Source organism: Seriola dumerili, unplaced genomic scaffold (genome assembly GCF_002260705.1).
Source record: "Seriola dumerili isolate Sdu_G_001 unplaced genomic scaffold, Sdu_1.0 BDQW01000113.1, whole genome shotgun sequence".
NCBI lineage: Eukaryota > Metazoa > Chordata > Actinopteri > Carangiformes > Carangidae > Seriola > Seriola dumerili.
Genome location: NW_019174368.1, coordinates 456,522 through 474,304, shown reverse-complemented (window position 1 = coordinate 474,304; position 17,783 = coordinate 456,522). Strand labels below are relative to the sequence as shown.

The 17,783-nt window shown below is 40.1% G+C and overlaps 1 protein-coding gene across 1 annotated transcript; it reads right to left on the bottom strand.

Moving 5' to 3' along the window:
• Positions 1-815: 815 nt before the first annotated feature.
• LOC111223694 (peptide YY-A-like) lies at positions 816-7,081 on the bottom strand. The gene is made up of 4 exons (XM_022747932.1): positions 7,050-7,081; positions 4,520-4,707; positions 1,043-1,123; positions 816-840 (listed from the first exon to the last, which is right to left on the bottom strand). Exons 2-4 carry the CDS (start codon positions 4,705-4,707, stop codon positions 816-818), a joined length of 294 nt encoding a protein of 97 aa, XP_022603653.1. The 5' UTR covers positions 7,050-7,081.
• Between the last annotated feature and the right edge of the window lie 10,702 nt (positions 7,082-17,783).

Below are 17,783 nucleotides of genomic sequence, written 5' to 3'. Positions count from 1 at the left end.
CTTATACACACACATTCTCACATTATGCATGCATGTGTATGTATGAGTTTATGAATATATACACACATATATATATATATATATATATATATATGTGTGTGTGTGTGTGTGTGCATGTATGTATGTACATGCATAACTGTATGTGTGTATATGCATGTATACATGTACGTATGCATGATAGTATGCATGTATCCGCAAGTGCTTGGTAGTGGTATATATGTATGTACAGGCGGCTTCTCATACTTCATTAATACTACTTCATTTTTAATTATACTGCCATAAACTTCCCTGGTAATGATCATCAGATATTGAAGTGTGGCATGTTGTTAAATTTAATTACCCAGGATGCGTAAACTCTAAACACAGAATCATTACATGAATCACCAAAGAAAAACAAATTTCAATCACACTGAAACGTTTTCATTAATTTATTCAGATATTACTTTTTACAGGAGCAACAGTAAAAGAAGACTTTTCTCCTCTAAACAGATGGTTCGACAGTAGAGGGACATTTATGCTCACGCACACACAGACACAGTTCCACCTTCTGATTAGTAGCACTAATCTCATATATATATATGTATATATATGTTTTTTTTTATTTCAATAATAAATTATGTATAAATATGTTGTAATCAGTAAGATGTGAGACAGTGACAAGAAAGACAGAGAGAGCTTGTATTCTGGCCAGTGATGGCCATTGGTTGGGGTTGGATTCAGGGGTTGGAGGTCAGAGGCACATGTCGGCCCCTCCAGGTGCATTGTGGGACACACTCAGAGGGAATGCCGGATGAAGAGGGAGAGGGCGGGCGGAGTCACCACATGTAGGAATCGTCATATCTGTGGAAAGACAAAAATGGAAGGAAGAACATGTAACTGCTTGTTTTTCTTTCTGTCTGTTGTACTCAGCTCTAACTCGCAAAAGAGGTCTTAATCTTAATCTAATACCTCATTAATTGAAGATTATAATGAACAAATGTTGTCATATGTGTTTACTATGTCTCACATGACTCCTTCAGTTCATGCATGCGAGGGTCTTTACCTTGACCTCTGGTCTCTGTTGCTGTCGGCACCAAACAGGAGCTCTGCGACCATGTCCTCCTGAGCTGAACGCTTTCCATACCTGAGACAGAGGTAAACAGATGTTTTAAATGTGTCTTACGTCAAACACCTTTTAATCCTGGTTTTTGATTCTATTCATGGTCGTACTTTTTCAGCAATAGCCATTCAATGTATCTTCATTCTATAATTACTTCTTTATAGGTTATAGTTGTCATTGTCAGTGGCTGAGTTCACCCTTCCTCTGGATTCAGATTGCGTTCACATACATAAGATGTTCACAGGAAAGAATGCATGAAGTGTAACTGTTTGTGATAGAGCTGTATGGAGTTAGTGCTAATGCTATTTTTTACATAACTCACTCTATTAAGTATTTAAGTATTTGTTTTATGGGCAAAATCAGTTCAGTTTCACTTTAAACAAATGAGTCTTTGGTTGAGATGGATGACAGCTGTTTGTCAAAATCAGGACTACTTTTCCCAGAACACATTGCTTCTCCTTAAAACCTTTGTGGGTCACAGCGTGAATGGAGCACAGAGGTTTTGTTGTATATTCTGATAAGATTCTCGTCTTCTTCTTGTCTCTCTCTCTGTCCGTCGTATGTGTCCTCTTCTTCGCTTCACTTGTTCCCCTCCCTTTGCTCCTAATGGTTTTCATTTCACAGTCACGTTCAGGCCGTGCATGCAGGAGAGTGTGTGTTTTAGTGCTGGTGTGTGTGCGCAGGTGTCATTTCCCAGTCTGCATGAGTCGTCCTCTTCTTCTTCTCTTAATAAGGAAACCAGGGATCCAAGAGAGTCGCAAATGGAAAACCACAGAGCCGTTCAAACACAAAGTTTACTTGGTAATGTGTGTGTGTGTGTGAGTGTGCATGAAACAGTGCTACTCAAGACAACCCTGCAGTTCCTCAGTTTTCCCATCAACCACCTGTTCCACTTCCCCCTATAACCCCAGCACCCAATTTTATGCTTTGTTACGCACAGGGGGAGGTGAGTGTGTGTCCCGCCCAGTAGGAAAGCAATCGAGTAGCTCACACGCTCCGGCTCATGAAGCTGTCACACAGTGCGACACATCAGCATGTGAAATGTTCTCCCCTCTGATAATGGCCGTCTGCACCCATATATCTCCCAGAGTCTCCCTGCTTGATCCTGCTTTTATTTTCTCTGTGTCTGTATGACTGTTTTCTCTCACTTTAACTCTTATCTGCTTTGTCTTTTTTCCCATCTGATTGTCTTTCTTTCATTCTTGCTCCCTCTATCCTAAAGTCAATTTACCTCCTTTTGTCTTTTGCTCTTTCAAATGTCGTCATGTTAATTGTTTTTAGAAGTTTGTGCCTCTCATCTCTTACCATTTCATCTGAGTCCCAGAGCTAAGCCCCAAAGATTCCTCTAACCACTGGGATGAAAAAATATTTTGTTTGCTGCTATCTCCTTTCTCTCTTTGTCAAACACAAGCAAAAATAATAACTTGATGTTTGTAAATGAAAAAATATAAAATACTGGAAAGCAACATTTATATAAAGGAAACCAGTATAACTGATGATAAAAGTTTTCTTTTTGTTCTGTATTGTACAAATAGAACAGGGAGATGTGTGACTTCAAGCTGCCATCTTTGTTTGAATTATGTAAAAGGGATGATGAAAATGAGTGAGAAATCTTTTTTATCTATCTTTTATCTTTTTATTGTGTCATCAAGATGGTGAGAAGTGTCTCAGGTTTCTGGAAAGAGCAGTATTAAGTATGCAAGTTTTGTTAAAAGATGGATGGATTTTGTTGCTGCTGTTTTGTTTTGTTTGCCATATAAGGTGCACAAACTGGGTGCTATTGAAAAAGTTAAGATGTTTTAAATCATTTGGATTTTTTTTTAGTTAACTTTTTAGTTATTTTTAATTTGTTTTCTTTCTTTATTCTTCTTTATTTAAATTTTCAAAAATTACAAAATGTGGATCAGTGCTATCAAGGAAGTTCCTCTTGAAAATCACCAGCTGTTATAAACTTAATATGACTAACTACACTCTGATTACATCACTCCTCTGAGGAAGGAAAGCTAAATTTCCAGAGAAAATACTGTGGACGTGACCTGAGTGGCAGCTACAGCTCTGATTTTCATGGCTTCAGTGAAGACACCAGTATATTTGTCCGGCTTCACAATGATATGAACGGCCATGTTTAGAGATAAACCAAAGACACTGGACTGCCCAGATCCATCATCTGTATCAGGGGTGCCTACAGCTGCCAGCCATCACATTCCCCGGCATTTTATTTGATGCAGCCAAATCTTTATATAACCACAGTTCTCTTCATCACATATGATATGTCTTCATTTGCAACTCTCCAGTGAAACGTAAGAACTTTCTACTTGAAACAAATCGACTTCCCGTGGCATTTGGCGTCTTCTTTAAACCAGACGTTTAAATATCAACAACCTATTTGACTTTCATGAATAAAAACTGATGAGCCCAACTGCTGCAAATCAAAAAATATGCCATTTGACTATTCCATACTGCCGACTTTTATACCTTAGAGCAGCAGGCTCAGCTAATTGGATTTGGGATTCTTTCTTGGATCCATCTGTACCGATTTTATTGCTCTGGTCCCGTTGATTTGGAGGCCTGGAGGTTTTGGAGAGTGGCCAGTAATCTAATCTACGGAGCTGCCGGTGTGAGCTGGTGAAGGGTTGGGGTGGTGTCGGAGGGGGGATGCACCGCACATCGACAGAGCTCAAGGCTTAAGTAGGAGCGGGAAACTCTCAAGGACTTGGTCGCTATAATGACTTGGATAAAACAAAATTGAATATGGGCTTAAGTAACAAATGGGAGGAGGCAGAACAGGCTAATCCAGTTCAACTGCTGCTACAATTGTATTATCTTAACACTTGAAAACCAGTTGGGGGAACAGTTCTTTCAATTCTTGGGGGATCCGCATTTAGTCCAAAGATGACACAACAGATGAACCTTCTTCTATCTTCACAAGAACCTTCCATAACTTTAAGATTTATCTTTGGGGCCGTATTAAACTATTAGGGAAGGAGGGGCTTCACAAAAGGATGAGGGTATTTTCATCTTTCTTTTGGCTAAATATGCAGCGAGGCCTTTTACTGGCAGTGGCCCTTTGCTACATGTCAAGGCAAAAAATGCCTCAAAAAATAACTTTAAAAAAGTGCACGGTTTACTAATTCACATTTATTAGCTCTTAATTCAAAAATAAAACATAGCTGGAATATTTTTTTTGTCATTTTTGTTTGTTTTCTTACTGTGTTCATTAGTTGCTATTGTGTATTCAGCTTTGACACTGAGACCATGTTAAATGTGTTATCCTTCTTGATTGGTATCCTGTTTGGCAAGTCAACATTTGAAACATGAAATCATTTGTCTGTCCAGAAATACAAGACTACACAAAAATAGTGTCTGTGTGTGTGTTTGCTGCCCAAGTCTGTGTGTACCGTACTGTCTGTGTGTACATACCTCTGCCTTGTGATCAGGTTGATGTAGTGTCTCAGGGCGGTGTAGTACTTGGCCAGCTCTTCGGGCGGGGCGTCTTCGCCGGGGTTCTCAGGTTTGGGGGGGTAGGCGTCCGCCAGTGTTCCCAGACACACCAGCACACACAGTGCTACGGCCACCAGCACTGTCCAGGGCTTCAGCATCACGGCCATCTGAGGCAGGGCAACAAGATGCAGGGAGTTATGGGTAATGAGGCTCCAAACATTTAGATGAATTCAGAAATAAGGATGACCAGCTCAGCACACCACAAATCAAATAACTGGAACTTTTATTCTAACATTATTTTCCATTGTATCACTGGTCCAAATGTTTGAAATGATGAGATGTATTCTTCAAAATCAATAAGTAAAGACATTTCCTCTTTCTTCTCTAAACACAAAATCTTTGGTTCATGTCAAACCTCTCCTGAGGGGCACGACATGAAAAACAGTGTGATGTGTTTTCCAGGGAAACGTCCGCTCTGAGTTGGCTGGTGAGTAAATAGAGGTTGTGTGGAGAAGCTAAACGAGTCAATATGTATCATGAAAAAAGAAAAGCCTCAGGCAGGAGATTGACTTATTGTCAGGCAGAGTGTTGTTTAGTTCCTGAGAGAGATGAAGAAAATGGATCGACTCCAGTGGACGAAGCTAATGCTTTATATGGGTCTGATGGTTGCTCTGAAATGAACATCATTTATAAATATCATGCTGCACGAGTAATAATAAAAATGCTTAGTGTATTGTGATGCAGGTATATCTTTTATCTTATGACTTTATCACTTTTAAAGCTCATTATTATTAAAACGACCACTGCTTCTAATCATAATAATAATCTTTATAATAATAAAAAAATTAAAAAAACGTAATCTAGCAATAAAACCATACTCATTTGAAAAACCTGCAAAACATTACATCAAAGATACAAACAGAATCAAAATAAAAGCAGCCTGTCCTCCACCAGTAAGCAATATTATTTTCCTGTTGTCATAACAATAAGCTAGGCTCCTTCAGTCCCTAACACCATTTCATCATTTGCTATGAAATGATAAAACTTCTTTGGTCAGAGCGATTTTAACTTAATCTAATATGATATAGTATGGTGGCTAAAATTGACAGCTAATTATAAAATGAAAAACTGAGATTTTTTTTTTTTTTTAACGTACAAACCAAATAATGTCAATTATTTTATTAATTTCACACTGAAATCTGGACCTGAACTGTTCACCTGCACAGAATATATCTGTTGTAATCTCTGCCCACATCATCATGGCTGAACACTGTCAGCTCACAGTGTCACAACCACAAACCACGGCACCAGCAGACCAGGATTTCTCCCCAGTTTACCCACTTTGCACCAGTAAAACAGACATATTCTGAGGAAGTCTGGTGTGAGGTGTGTGGTCTCTTCAGCTCATTCCACAGCATCTCTGCTAGATTAAAGTCTGGGCTCAGATTGGACAACACCAACAGGTGGACTTTCTTAGTTTGAAGTCAGTCTGCAGTAGATTGTCTTCAGCGTTTAGCTGGTGGAGACTCACCCTTCCATTATCCTGTAAGATCTTCTCTATCCTAAGTCTCTTTTGGGAGACATGTTTCATAGCAGCAGATGTTTCTCGTGAACAGCAAACTCAAATTCTTTCTTTTCTTTTTTGTCAAAGTATCTCTAACACACATCTCCAATCTGGTTTCACTGACTGGACTGATAACTGATTGATAACTATTGACTCCAATTAGCTCTTCTTAACGCCATTAGCTGAGGGGATCACATGCTTGATCCAACCTACACTATGAATATTTGAATGATGTTTTCAATCTGGACAAGAATAACACAATCATTTGTGGGTTTTTTCACTGTTTTTTCATTAGTCTAACTTAAATAAAGATCTCCTCACTGTATCTCCTCTAATGTGCTTTTACAACATTATAATAATATATTACTGAGCTGCTGCACCTTCACAGAACTAATAACCTTTGAGGTTCCTGTCAGGCTTGAGATATGAACTGAGTTTTAAGTGGCTAAGTCAGTGTGGACTGATGCAAATATTAAACTAAAAGAAGCAACTAGCATGACTCGTTAAAACGCATGTATCTGCCAGCATCACCTCCTGAAGGTGATCTCACCTCAAGTTTACGGACACGATGTCAGAGCCGCGAAAACTGCAGCTGTACAACAGAGAGCAGGATAATCAGAGGGTCCTGTTTCTGCAGAGCTTCACTCTGACTGCAGCGTGTTGGAGTCAAATCTAAAAACACGTTAAAAGGTACATTTTTAAAAGCCTAAACACACATTTTCTTTACATTCTGTGCCACCTGCACCAGCAGCTAGAGGCTTTTATTTACAAACTTTTGCACACAGAGGTTTTTAAAGTGACTCGTATTATTGGATCTGCGTGGATTTCTCTGCAGAACAGAATAAAAATGTTGAAATCGTCAATGAAAACGTCCAGATTCCTGCTGGAAAAACAAATTCGTGCCGGTGAAAAACGCACAGTGGAGTGAAGAGAGTGAGGACTTACTTTGAGGAGACTTTGGAGGTTGCAGGTGTGGAGTCCGAGCGACAGGTGGTTTCTCTCAGCAGCAGATCTGATCTGTCAGCTTTAACTCTGCAGGTCGCTGTATCTTGGTTTCAAGCCGCGACAGAAGTGATTTATATAGTTCAGCAGCAGCGGAGAAAGGAGGGGTTTTACACCACAGGAGAGTGAGGGTGTGTGTGTGTGTGTGTGTGTGTGTGTGTGTGTGTGTGTGTGTGTGTGTGTGTGAAGGAAAAGGGTGGGTGAAGAGGCCGAATGCGTCAGATGGTGATGATGATGATGATGATGATGATGATGATGGAGATATTACTAACGCACCGGTCACGCAGTAGCTAACTCCTGATGGAGTTAACAGATGACATTTTGGGCCATGACAGTGAAACGCTGCATCAGTGGAAGGAAAAAAACAAAAACATTTCCATCTCCTACACAAACCTGACAATACTCATCCACCAGAGACGAATTGTCCTACCCACAGTCATCCTGTGGCAGCATCTTGACCTTTGACCTCCCTTTTAAGAAAGGAGGAAGACCAACTTCTCCATTAGAAATCAATAAACATCGATCTACATGTTCCAATCAGCCAAAAGAGATCATTATCTGCATTCTTTCAGATCTGCAGCTGGATGCAGCAAGCAGCAACATCTGGAAATATGACTGAGGAGAATCATTTGTTTCTATGACCTGCTTGACTGTGTGTCTTTTGGGAGGAAAATTAACTAATTAACTAATTCAATTTTCATCAGATTAGGTTGATAAGAGGAGGCGTTTGCTGCTGTATATTAATACCTGAATTCTACATATGAAGTTGTCACATAATTACAGAGAGGTTACATTTATTTTTCTTTGTCATGTTCCAGATTTAATTTTCTCTCAGATAATTAGGTTCACCAAAAACTGCCATGGTTCCTGCCACTAGGCGGAGCTCCTGTCTTTACACAGCAATCGTGACAGACAGACAGACAGACAGACAGACAGACAGACAGACAGACATTGGAAAATGGTTGTGTGTCACCGTCAATAAGAAAGTGTGATGACGCAGTGTCTACGCTCTCCAAAGCTTTGACGCACAGACACGTGTACAACTATATGGTTTCACGCATCACATTCTTTCTATCCAACTTCCTCTCCCTCCTCTCCCTCCTCTTCCTCCTCTTCCTCCTCTTCTTCCTCTTCCTCTGCTTTGTGACTTTTCCCTTTGACATAATGACATCAGTGTTTTGCTACAGGAGAGTGTGTGATTTTGTGCTTGTGTGTCTCAGACCCACAGCGGCTTCATGACACAACGACTGTCTGCAGCTCAAAGCCACATCCTGTGCCACAAGTTTACTTTTTAAAATCGAATCCATGATGTTTACTTGATTGACACTTGTTGTGGACATAGCAATATGATCCACTGGAACATCATTTGATTTTGGTCACTTTCAGATTTAACACTTTATTGTACTGGTGTCTTGGGGCTCTGGGGGCAGGGATTAAATTGGGCCTGAGTCCCTTGGGGCTGAGTTTATCAGGGTGCCGTACGGATGTCAAGAGGTGGCGCTCATCTCCGTCTCCTTTAGCCTTCAAATGTTGAGACCTCCTCTTTCAGACAATTATAGGATGTTGGCTCGTTGTCTTTGAATTCATTAAATATCTGAGACATAGCGCATAGCACAGCAGCAGTAACATAATTAATTATTCAGGTCTTCTGATGTTGCATTGTGGTCTTACAGAAGCCAAGATAAATGCTTCTCTGCAAAGCAAACACACAAACTGTTGCTCACAGACTCCAGGGTCCCGACAGAACAACAGCAAAACATTTAGGGAGAGAGATGAAACTTTATTGATCCCACAGGGAAATCTCAGCGTGACAGCGGCAAGTTATAAACAAAAGTCAGACAACACACAACAGCATAAAAGCACAATATCACATAAATACACAATGTACCAATTACAAATCACAAACAAACTCCGGCCAGAAGACCAAAGATGTAAATGCTTCAAAGTGACAAGTGCAATAACATGTGAACACAGACGGGAGTGTTGCATGTAGACAAACCATCAGTCATCAATCTGTACACTGTGGCATTCTCTGAGCACCTGAATCTGAAGTTGCCATCTCCTCGCTAGTGTGGCGAAGAGTGAATAGACACCTGCTTTAAGGGTTGGTATATTTACTGTGGTGTATAAGGGGTCAGTATATGGTTTTATATTATATCAGGATTATATCAGGATTTTAATAGCAGAGAGGCATCATGTTTCAGAATGAACAATCACGAAAATCTCATCAATTACACACAAATAATATGAAGGATATTAATACTCTAAATCAAAACGCACTTACTTCTCTGTGGCAGCGATATAAATCTTTGGTCCACACAGAATTGTAAAACATGAAGGTACATATGTAACGCAACACTGTCCAGAGAGTAGAGAAAAATGCAATCAGATATCAGTATCCACTGGAAAGCGTGAAATTTAATCATACAAATGTAATTGTTCTGCTGGAATATTACAAAGCTTTCCAGAATAAAATAAAATAAAATAGAAATAAAGAGGAGTGATGGAAATAAAAGATTAACAAAATGAATAAAACTAAACAGCCTACCAATTTGATTTTAATGCAGAATTTGGAGAAAGTGATACTAGCAGCTTTTGGAAGGCAAGAAATTCAAATATAACTGGCTAAAATGATATAATTGATTATATAAAATAATGCTGCTTTACAGAAATGTAAGTGTAAATGTCTCTCGCTGTCTCTAGTATTTTCTCCCACACACACACATAAGAATGATCTGTACTTGACATCAGTTACTTTCTACTATCACCTGACACTGAAAAATGTTGAATTGTGTCACAATTATTTTAATCTCTCCATCTCTTTCCTTCTTTTTCTCAATTTACTGTGCTTGTTTTTTCCAAAACAACCATCCATTCCTAATCGTCTCCATATTACACGCAGGCGATATAAAAGCAGTACAAACATGTCAGAGAGTAGCTCTCAACCATGATCTATTCCCTGAGCAAACACAGCCGACTGCGCTACTGTGTGTGTGTGTGTGTGTGTGTGTGTGCGTGTGCGTGCGCGTGTGTGTGTGTGTGTGTGTGTGTGTGCGTGTGCGTGCGCGTGTGTGTGTGTGTGTGTGTGTGTGTGCATGTGCGTGTGCGTGCGTGTGTGTGTGTGTGTGTGTACATGATAGGGAATGTGGGTCTGTTTGGAAAAGCCAGCACACCATAGTTCCTTCCACAAATACTTTTACCTGTGATAATGCTTTGGAAAAAGGGCAATCACTGATTATAGTGTGGACATTTCTGTGTGGCGTGTGCGTGTGCGTGTGTGTGTGTGTGTGTGTGCGTGCGTGCGTGTGTGTGTGTGCGTGTAGGCCACGTTTATTGCTGCCAGTGACTTTTCACTTTTTTTTCACTTTACTTTTTCACTAAGAATCATCTTAATCTTCAATACAAAAGATGGAAACAGTTTCATGACGGGGAGCTATTGACAAAAAACAATACTAATACTAAATGAACTGAACCTGCTAATCAATCTGAACGGACCTTTTCCATAAGATGATATTGATTAATAAGATAATATTGAATGTTTTGCTTCTGCTCTATAATCATAGTTATGGTTAGGATTAGCTGGCTGCTAATCAATCCTAATTAAAGAGGCTAAAATCAATATTTTTATATCAGCAATGGCTCACGTGACTCCTTGTATTTGAGAAAAAGGTCGCTCATAATTATGAGCTATGTAGCATCTTTCAGCTCATTGTTTTGGTTTTAAGCCCCACAACTTGGGAGCTGTTTTGGTTTCACTCTCTCGGCTCTCATCGCGTCATATTTGCCGCAGATGTTTTCACCAGAAAAGCTGAAGAAAAAACAACTCCAGGCTACCTGCGTTTAAAGACTAAGTTAGTCTTAATCAGCTGCTGAACATGGTGGAGAATTTAGCAGCTAAAGAGATGGGAACTTCCTTTAAGAGTTGGTAAAGACCAAAAACAGAGTGAAAAGGAGAGTGAGCATTAGATTTACGTTCATCAGGTGTCCTCAAACTGGACTCCAAATGAATGCTCCTGTTGCTTGGCGTCTGCTGAATGTATAAGTTAGGGTCCACTTTGCTAACAAGTTTGCTGTATTAACTTAAAAGTTATAGATATTAAAGGTACCCTGCTACATTTTCGTCAACCAATGTGAATGGGTCCCTATTTTGTTTGTATATTGCCTGTGCTTTAGGATGCACATGCACATGTACATGCACAGACATGAGCATGTGGGTGTTGCAATTCATGTTCCTCTCTTCAGTTTGACACTGCATTGTTGAGCCACAGTTTGTGGTGATAACACACAAGGACGTGTAGCAACGCACCAACAAATATGAAGGCTACGAGCAAGTAACCATGGACACACACGGAGCATAATTTAAAATATACAAAAAAAACAAAAAAAAAAAAATCAGCTTTGCAAATGTTTTGAATGAAGGAAATGCATTCATTGTGTTTTGAACGCAAACATGACTTTGTTTCGATGCTGACTGAGTATTCTGTGATAACCAGATACTCAGCTCAGATACTGTACATCAAAAATCAATTTCAAGCTAATTATTGAATAATTATTTAATTTAACTGAGAGCCCTTTCCTCTTGTGCGAGCATAATCATAACGAAGTACATCAGTGCATTTTCAATATGTCAGCTGGCTGCTCATGAATGATTTTTACAGGCGAAAAAGAATCCATTGAACATGGTGAGAAAATGGCACATACATCTTAAAGTCTGAGCAACTGAGTCAGTTGTAGTCTGCTAAGAATCTGCTTATGCGCTGTAACGTGTGACTGAAAGCTCTGGGAAAGTTTGAGTTTGACTGTAGTTTCATTGTTTTAGGCAAAAGAGGAACCTGACTGGTGGTCAAAAAGTCAAGGTCACACAGCAATAATGACAAAATGTCACACAAAAGGTTAATATTTTCTATGATTCTGGATAAACAGAGACGTAATCTGGAACTAGTTTGAGTGGCGGAGGCAGACAACAACGAGGAGGGAGTTAGGATTCACCCTCTGTCGGAATATCTGTGCTAAATTTCATGGCAATCGAACCAGTGGTTGTGCAGATATTTCGGGTATAACAGAGAGTAGCAGCGTGCACAGCTCCACATCTTGAACAGTGTATCACATGCACAGTGCTGGTATTTTGTTTGTCTGTGTAGATGTTTTTAAGTCCAGAATAATAACCAACATTTCCATCTACAAAGTCCCGTCACTACTGTGACCAAAGAATAAACAGAAACTTTCCTTCTGACACATGAATAACAACTGGCTCGGCCCACACTGGGTCTCCTGCTCCCGGCTGTGAATGTGACTATATGTACATACATATGTACTGCATTAATAAGGGCAAAAAACAACAACAGCATAGCTGCGAAAGAGTATATTAGTGCATCTGCGTGTGTGGACGCATCTGTGTGTTTGCGTCTGATTGTATCAACAGCAGTCTTGTAAAGGTTAGAGTCGCTGAAAGCGAGGAGGAAGAGTGGCAGGAAACATTTAACCAGCGCTGATAAAACACACAGTGCTGCTACTGTCGCTGCATGTCACTCAACGTAGCCATACACACACACACACACATTCGCGCACACTTGCACACATTCACACATTCACACATATATTAAAATGCCTTTTTTTATATAATGTATATTTTTGCTCTGTAAAACACATCCTAAGGAGTGTTAAATGTAATATACATCCAGTATTAGTCAGTAGATGTATGCACTGATACGAAAAAGCACAAAAACACACACACACACACACACACACACACACACACACACACACACACACACACACACACAAAAATGCTTTTAAGGCCCATCTCCTGCCTTGATGTTCAGGAGCCTTTCAGTGTTTGTTTAAGTCTGTGATTCTTGTATCTGTATCTCTGCTCTGTCAGGACAACATGACAGCCAGACTTCACTGATAACCAGCCGTATCAGTGCCAAGAACAAAATGTCACTCTAATGGACCCTGCTGTGTGTGTGTGAGTGTGTGTGTGTGTGTGTGTGTGTGTGTGCGTGAGTGTACCTCACTTTGCCTTTTCTTGTGTATTTATGCGTGCATGTTTTTTTTTACCTAAATTGTGCATCAGTCTCATGCTCAGTTCTCTCTCTGCACATCTCTGTTCCTGCAGCAGTCAAGTCTGAAGCTCAGCAATGTACCGTAACCCCTTTATGAAATAAAAGATAATACAAAAGGCTGAGCTTAATGAGCTCAAGTTTCACAGCCATATTATTACACTTTTGTTTTCCTTTTCACTACCATGCAGTAAATTCAATTCCGTCTCACTGCTAACTCCATTATCTGTTCCCGCTGATTAACAACGCGATGCTATCATAGTCCCTCATAGCGTCTTTTAATATCTGCATCTCTACAATAAGCCACACATGCTCCTACTGAAGTATTATACACACTAAACAAATAAAAATCTTGGAGGTAGGTTTTTGGTTACACATTAAACGGGAACTTGCTGGTTTCTATCGTAAAATGACATTTGAATCCAAATCTAGTCACAGATCAGTCTGTGCAGTATTTCTGTAATTGTCACCACATTCCCCGAAAAGATGAAAACTAACAACATCCATCTGTCAATGATTTCCACACCCATTTCTTTTTGCTGACGTACAGATCGTTCAGAAAGTCTTCAGACCCCTTCACTTTTTTTTTTTTCACATTTTTATTATGTTGCAGCCTCACGCTAAAATCATTTAAATTACTTTTCCCCCTCAAGCAAAAGAAATATTTGTAAATTTATCAAACAGGACAAACTGAAATATCACATTGACGTAAGTATTCACCTTAATTGGAGTCCACCTGTGGTTAATTCCGCTGATTGGACGTGATGTAGAAAAGGCACACACCTGTCTATATAAGGACAATCTCTGTCATGGTCACAGAAGTGTCCGTTAGTACAGATTCAAAGCCTCGTGTTTCCCATGGGCACAGGGCTCTGCCCAACATGATACAGGCTGCTCCTTATATTTACAACATGGCTTTAATGGTGTCTTATGTCCTGTGTCCTGCTGTAACTATGACTCCATGCAGGAAAGCCAGGTGTGTGTGTGTGTGTGTGTGTGTGTGTGTGTGTGTGTGTGTGTGTGTGTGTGTGTGTGGGTCTGTGCAGGTTAGTTGTTGTGAGAGGGATGGTGAGAAATATCTGGAAAAATCTGACTATATAGACAGAAAGAGAGATCAAATAGACAGAGTAGAAGAAGGGAGAAGTGAGAAAGGAAAACAGGTGAAGAAAAAAGTGGAAAAGAAATTCAATAACAAAAGACAGAAACCAGAGAGAAATGATAAGGTAAGGTAAGGAAGTAGATGAGGAGCCCCGGGGCTTCTCTGTTTGATGGCCTTTCCTCCGATCAATAAAGCTCACTTCAGCTATTGATCTTCCCACATCCTGCACACACCTGTTGGCCTCTTTGAGACTGGAGGCAGAAAAAGAAGTGGCAAGAGCAACAACGGTTTAAGGAGAATGAAAGATGTGCAGCTAAATAGAGCAAAGGGAAGTAAAATACAGGGAGAGAGAAAAGGAAAGAGACTTATCCTATAGCCCCGATTTTGCCTAAATTACAAACATATATACATCATGAATTTATCAGAAATGATCAACTCTTTGTCCTCGACTAGACAGAAATACAAAAGCATAGACACTGACTTTTATACCAGCTAACACATGGAAATGTTATTTCCTTTCCCGGGGCCCTGGTTCTTTTCGTCTAAGAGGTCTCTGCTCAGGCGGTAGACCCAGGAACTGTTACAAATGCCGTTACTTATCAGCCTTTCCTGTTGCATTTTAAAATCATCATCTTTCTGAGCCCTCAACTGCAAACACTATGTTTCGCTTCACAGCTCTTTCTGCTAAGATCAAGATGAACGTTAATGGACCATCAGACCCGGTTTTATGATCGGTGGAGTAAAGTTCAGGCTTTGTTGTAACTTTGCTGCAGAGGAGAACATCCAGAAAATTTAATAGGCAACACATAATGACGAAGTATACTTGAAGTCTTGTTTGATTTGAATTTAGACTACATCCACACTTATACTCTTTAGTTTTAAAACGCATCTCTTTTGCTTCGTGTAGACCTGCTGCTAGTCCTGCTGTAGATTGAAAGCTCAGGGTTGCGTTGTAGTCTGGACAAGCAAAAAGAGAAACCTTTGGAAACGATGACATAGACACCCACGCCGGTCTCCTGATTGGGTCTTATCAGGCTCAACTACAAGTGGTGAATGCAACGTAACAACAACAACACAGTGAAAGCGCAATTGACCTTGCTGTCTTTGCTAGCAGCATTTTATGCTTGTAGCATGTAATGCCTTGCAGTTCCTTTGCGTTCACAAGGCCAAAACCAGGTTTTTGAGTTCACCAAGACCTTGACCTTTGACCTTTGACTACCAACATCTAAACAGTTCATCCTTGGGTCCAGGAGAATGTTTTTTTTCAAATTTGAAGAAGTTCCATCCGCGTAACTGAGATATCGCGTCCACGAGAATGGGATCTGAAAACATCATGCCTCTGGTCCTGTGCTGTCGCCTATGTAACCATACAGTGTTAAAATATGTGCACTCTATGTAAAACAATGTAAAGTTTAAAGCAAATGAACAGATTCTAAATCAAACAATCTGTGTGAAATTAAACGTTTAACTGTGGTTGATTGCAAATTAAAAAGAACCCATGTTGATAACAAACTAATGAGGTGAATTACAAGGACTGGAATAATATCAACCTGTGTGGCTGTGGCCATCGCAGGCTGCAAGGGCTCACCATGGTATAACGAGGAATGGGACAGCACTTCACGTTACCTTGACAACGCCAAAACATGTTGGGTTTGGGACTTTTAATTTTAAATTTTTTATTCCCTCCCTTTGCCCCCTGTTTGTAAAGAAAATAGTAATGTTGGATTAGATCTGATGTGTAGCAGGAATTAATCATCGTGCCATCATAGGTCACAATGACTGTGTGAATCACCAGTGTGTTGTGTTCATATTGACACGTAACGTTAAAGTTAGGGTTTGTTTGTTTGTTTGTTTGTTGACTGATCTTCCAGTCGACCTCCTGGTAAGCATGGTAACCCAGTGTTTAACGTCACAGCGCTATGAACTGTGGTCCACCGTGAGTCCTTGGAAATGCAGACTTTGCGGGAAGTGTGCATTCAGGGCTCAACATGTGTCAAAACGAAGACTGATAATAGTTGTCTGTTTGATCAGCTGATCAGGGATCAGAATCAGTCTAGTTCGTTTCACAGTGAGCATCATCGCGTCTTTTCTCTGGGTTACATATGCTGATAGGATGTTTATTCAAGTCATCAATCAGATTTTGGGAGTTTGTCGTACAGCAGCGCACACACTGATGTGAAAGTCAGAGTGATGGCCTGCTTGTCTTATTGTGATACCTGGAGAGGGAAGATGAGATCACAAAATTAAGGCTGCAGGATGAACTGCTCACCGCTGTGAATACCTGCGCTGTCGGTGTCGGTGCATCAGTCAGGTGGGATAGTGTTGTGACATTAAACCTAACAGCCCGCAGCTGCAGGTGCTGCTCAGTTAATGTGAAACCTCTCTATTGCCTCTGAGTTTACATAGTATGTTCTCATTTAATATACTTTGGACTGTTTTGATAAGTCAATTATTTCCCTTTAATACAAGTTAACACCACAGTAGTTTACAGTTGTGTTGTTTTAGCACATGTGGATTGGATCACCATTTCTAATGTGAACATTTCACATGGAGGCACCTGTGGTTTTAGGTCATGTCACATGGGATTAATTCACAGTAATGAGACTTTGATTTTCAGCCACTTCACCTGTGTGAAAATGTAATGTGTGATAAATAAACGTGTGTGTTCCAACATGTAGAGAACGTAATACATAAAATATCCTGAATGTCAGGGGTTTTTTTTTTTCTCTTGCTAGTTGAAAAGTGAAAAATGGAAATAAATCTTCATTCAATTTTCTACACAGTTATTAATTTTCCATTTAAAATACTAATTTGAGTACATTTTAAGTTTTAAGGATTTTTCGTATTATGCCTCCACACAGCCAGAGGCGAGGCATAATGAACTGATGAAGAATGATTATGTGGTGACTTCAGACTCAAACTGACTTCAACTTCAACACGGACTCAAACTGTTAGACCTTTTGACTTGGAATGATTTCTGGAATGATCCTCCCCAAGACCAAAGAGTAAAATTCATGTCACAAAAAAAGCGTGTGCACAAATCCAACTCTTCATTTTCCCAAAAATAGATATACTTCCAATCAATCCAAGCGCAGCCAATCATGTTTAGCTAGCATGAGGGAAAATGCTATGATTACGCTCACATTTCCAAAGTGCACCTCTTCATGTACAGGTGCCGTTCATTCTGTGGTTGATGTGGTGGGAAATCAGCCACAGAAATGTTCAGACTGGAGGACACACAAGCACAAATCAGATTATTGAGAATGAGATTTCTGTATGTTTAGAGTGAACCAGCTGCCGGAGTAAACAGCATCCTCCCCCGAGGAAGATTGTCTCCAGGAGAGAGAAAGTTTACCACCTTACTGGACTGAAGGGCCCGTTATCGTTATGACCTCATAACTGTCGCCATGGAAAATGGGCAGTCATTTCCCACAGAAGTGTTTATGTGAGCATGTGTGTGTGTGTGTGTGTGTGTGTGTGATGTCATTCTATATCGGTGAGCACATTTGGTCCTTT

What these genes read in the sequence shown, in the direction of transcription:
- LOC111223694 (XM_022747932.1), bottom strand. Translation starts at nt 4,707, where the DNA reads ATGGCCGTGATGCTGAAGCCCTGGACAGTGCTGGTGGCCGTAGCACTG. An exon ending in AACCTGATCACAAGGCAGAG is followed by an intron (nt 1,124 to 4,519) that starts GTATGTACACAC and finishes CCTCTGTCTCAG; the next exon opens with GTATGGAAAGCGTTCAGCTC. An exon ending in AACAGAGACCAGAGGTCAAG is followed by an intron (nt 841 to 1,042) that starts GTAAAGACCCTC and finishes GTCTTTCCACAG; the next exon opens with ATATGACGATTCCTACATGT.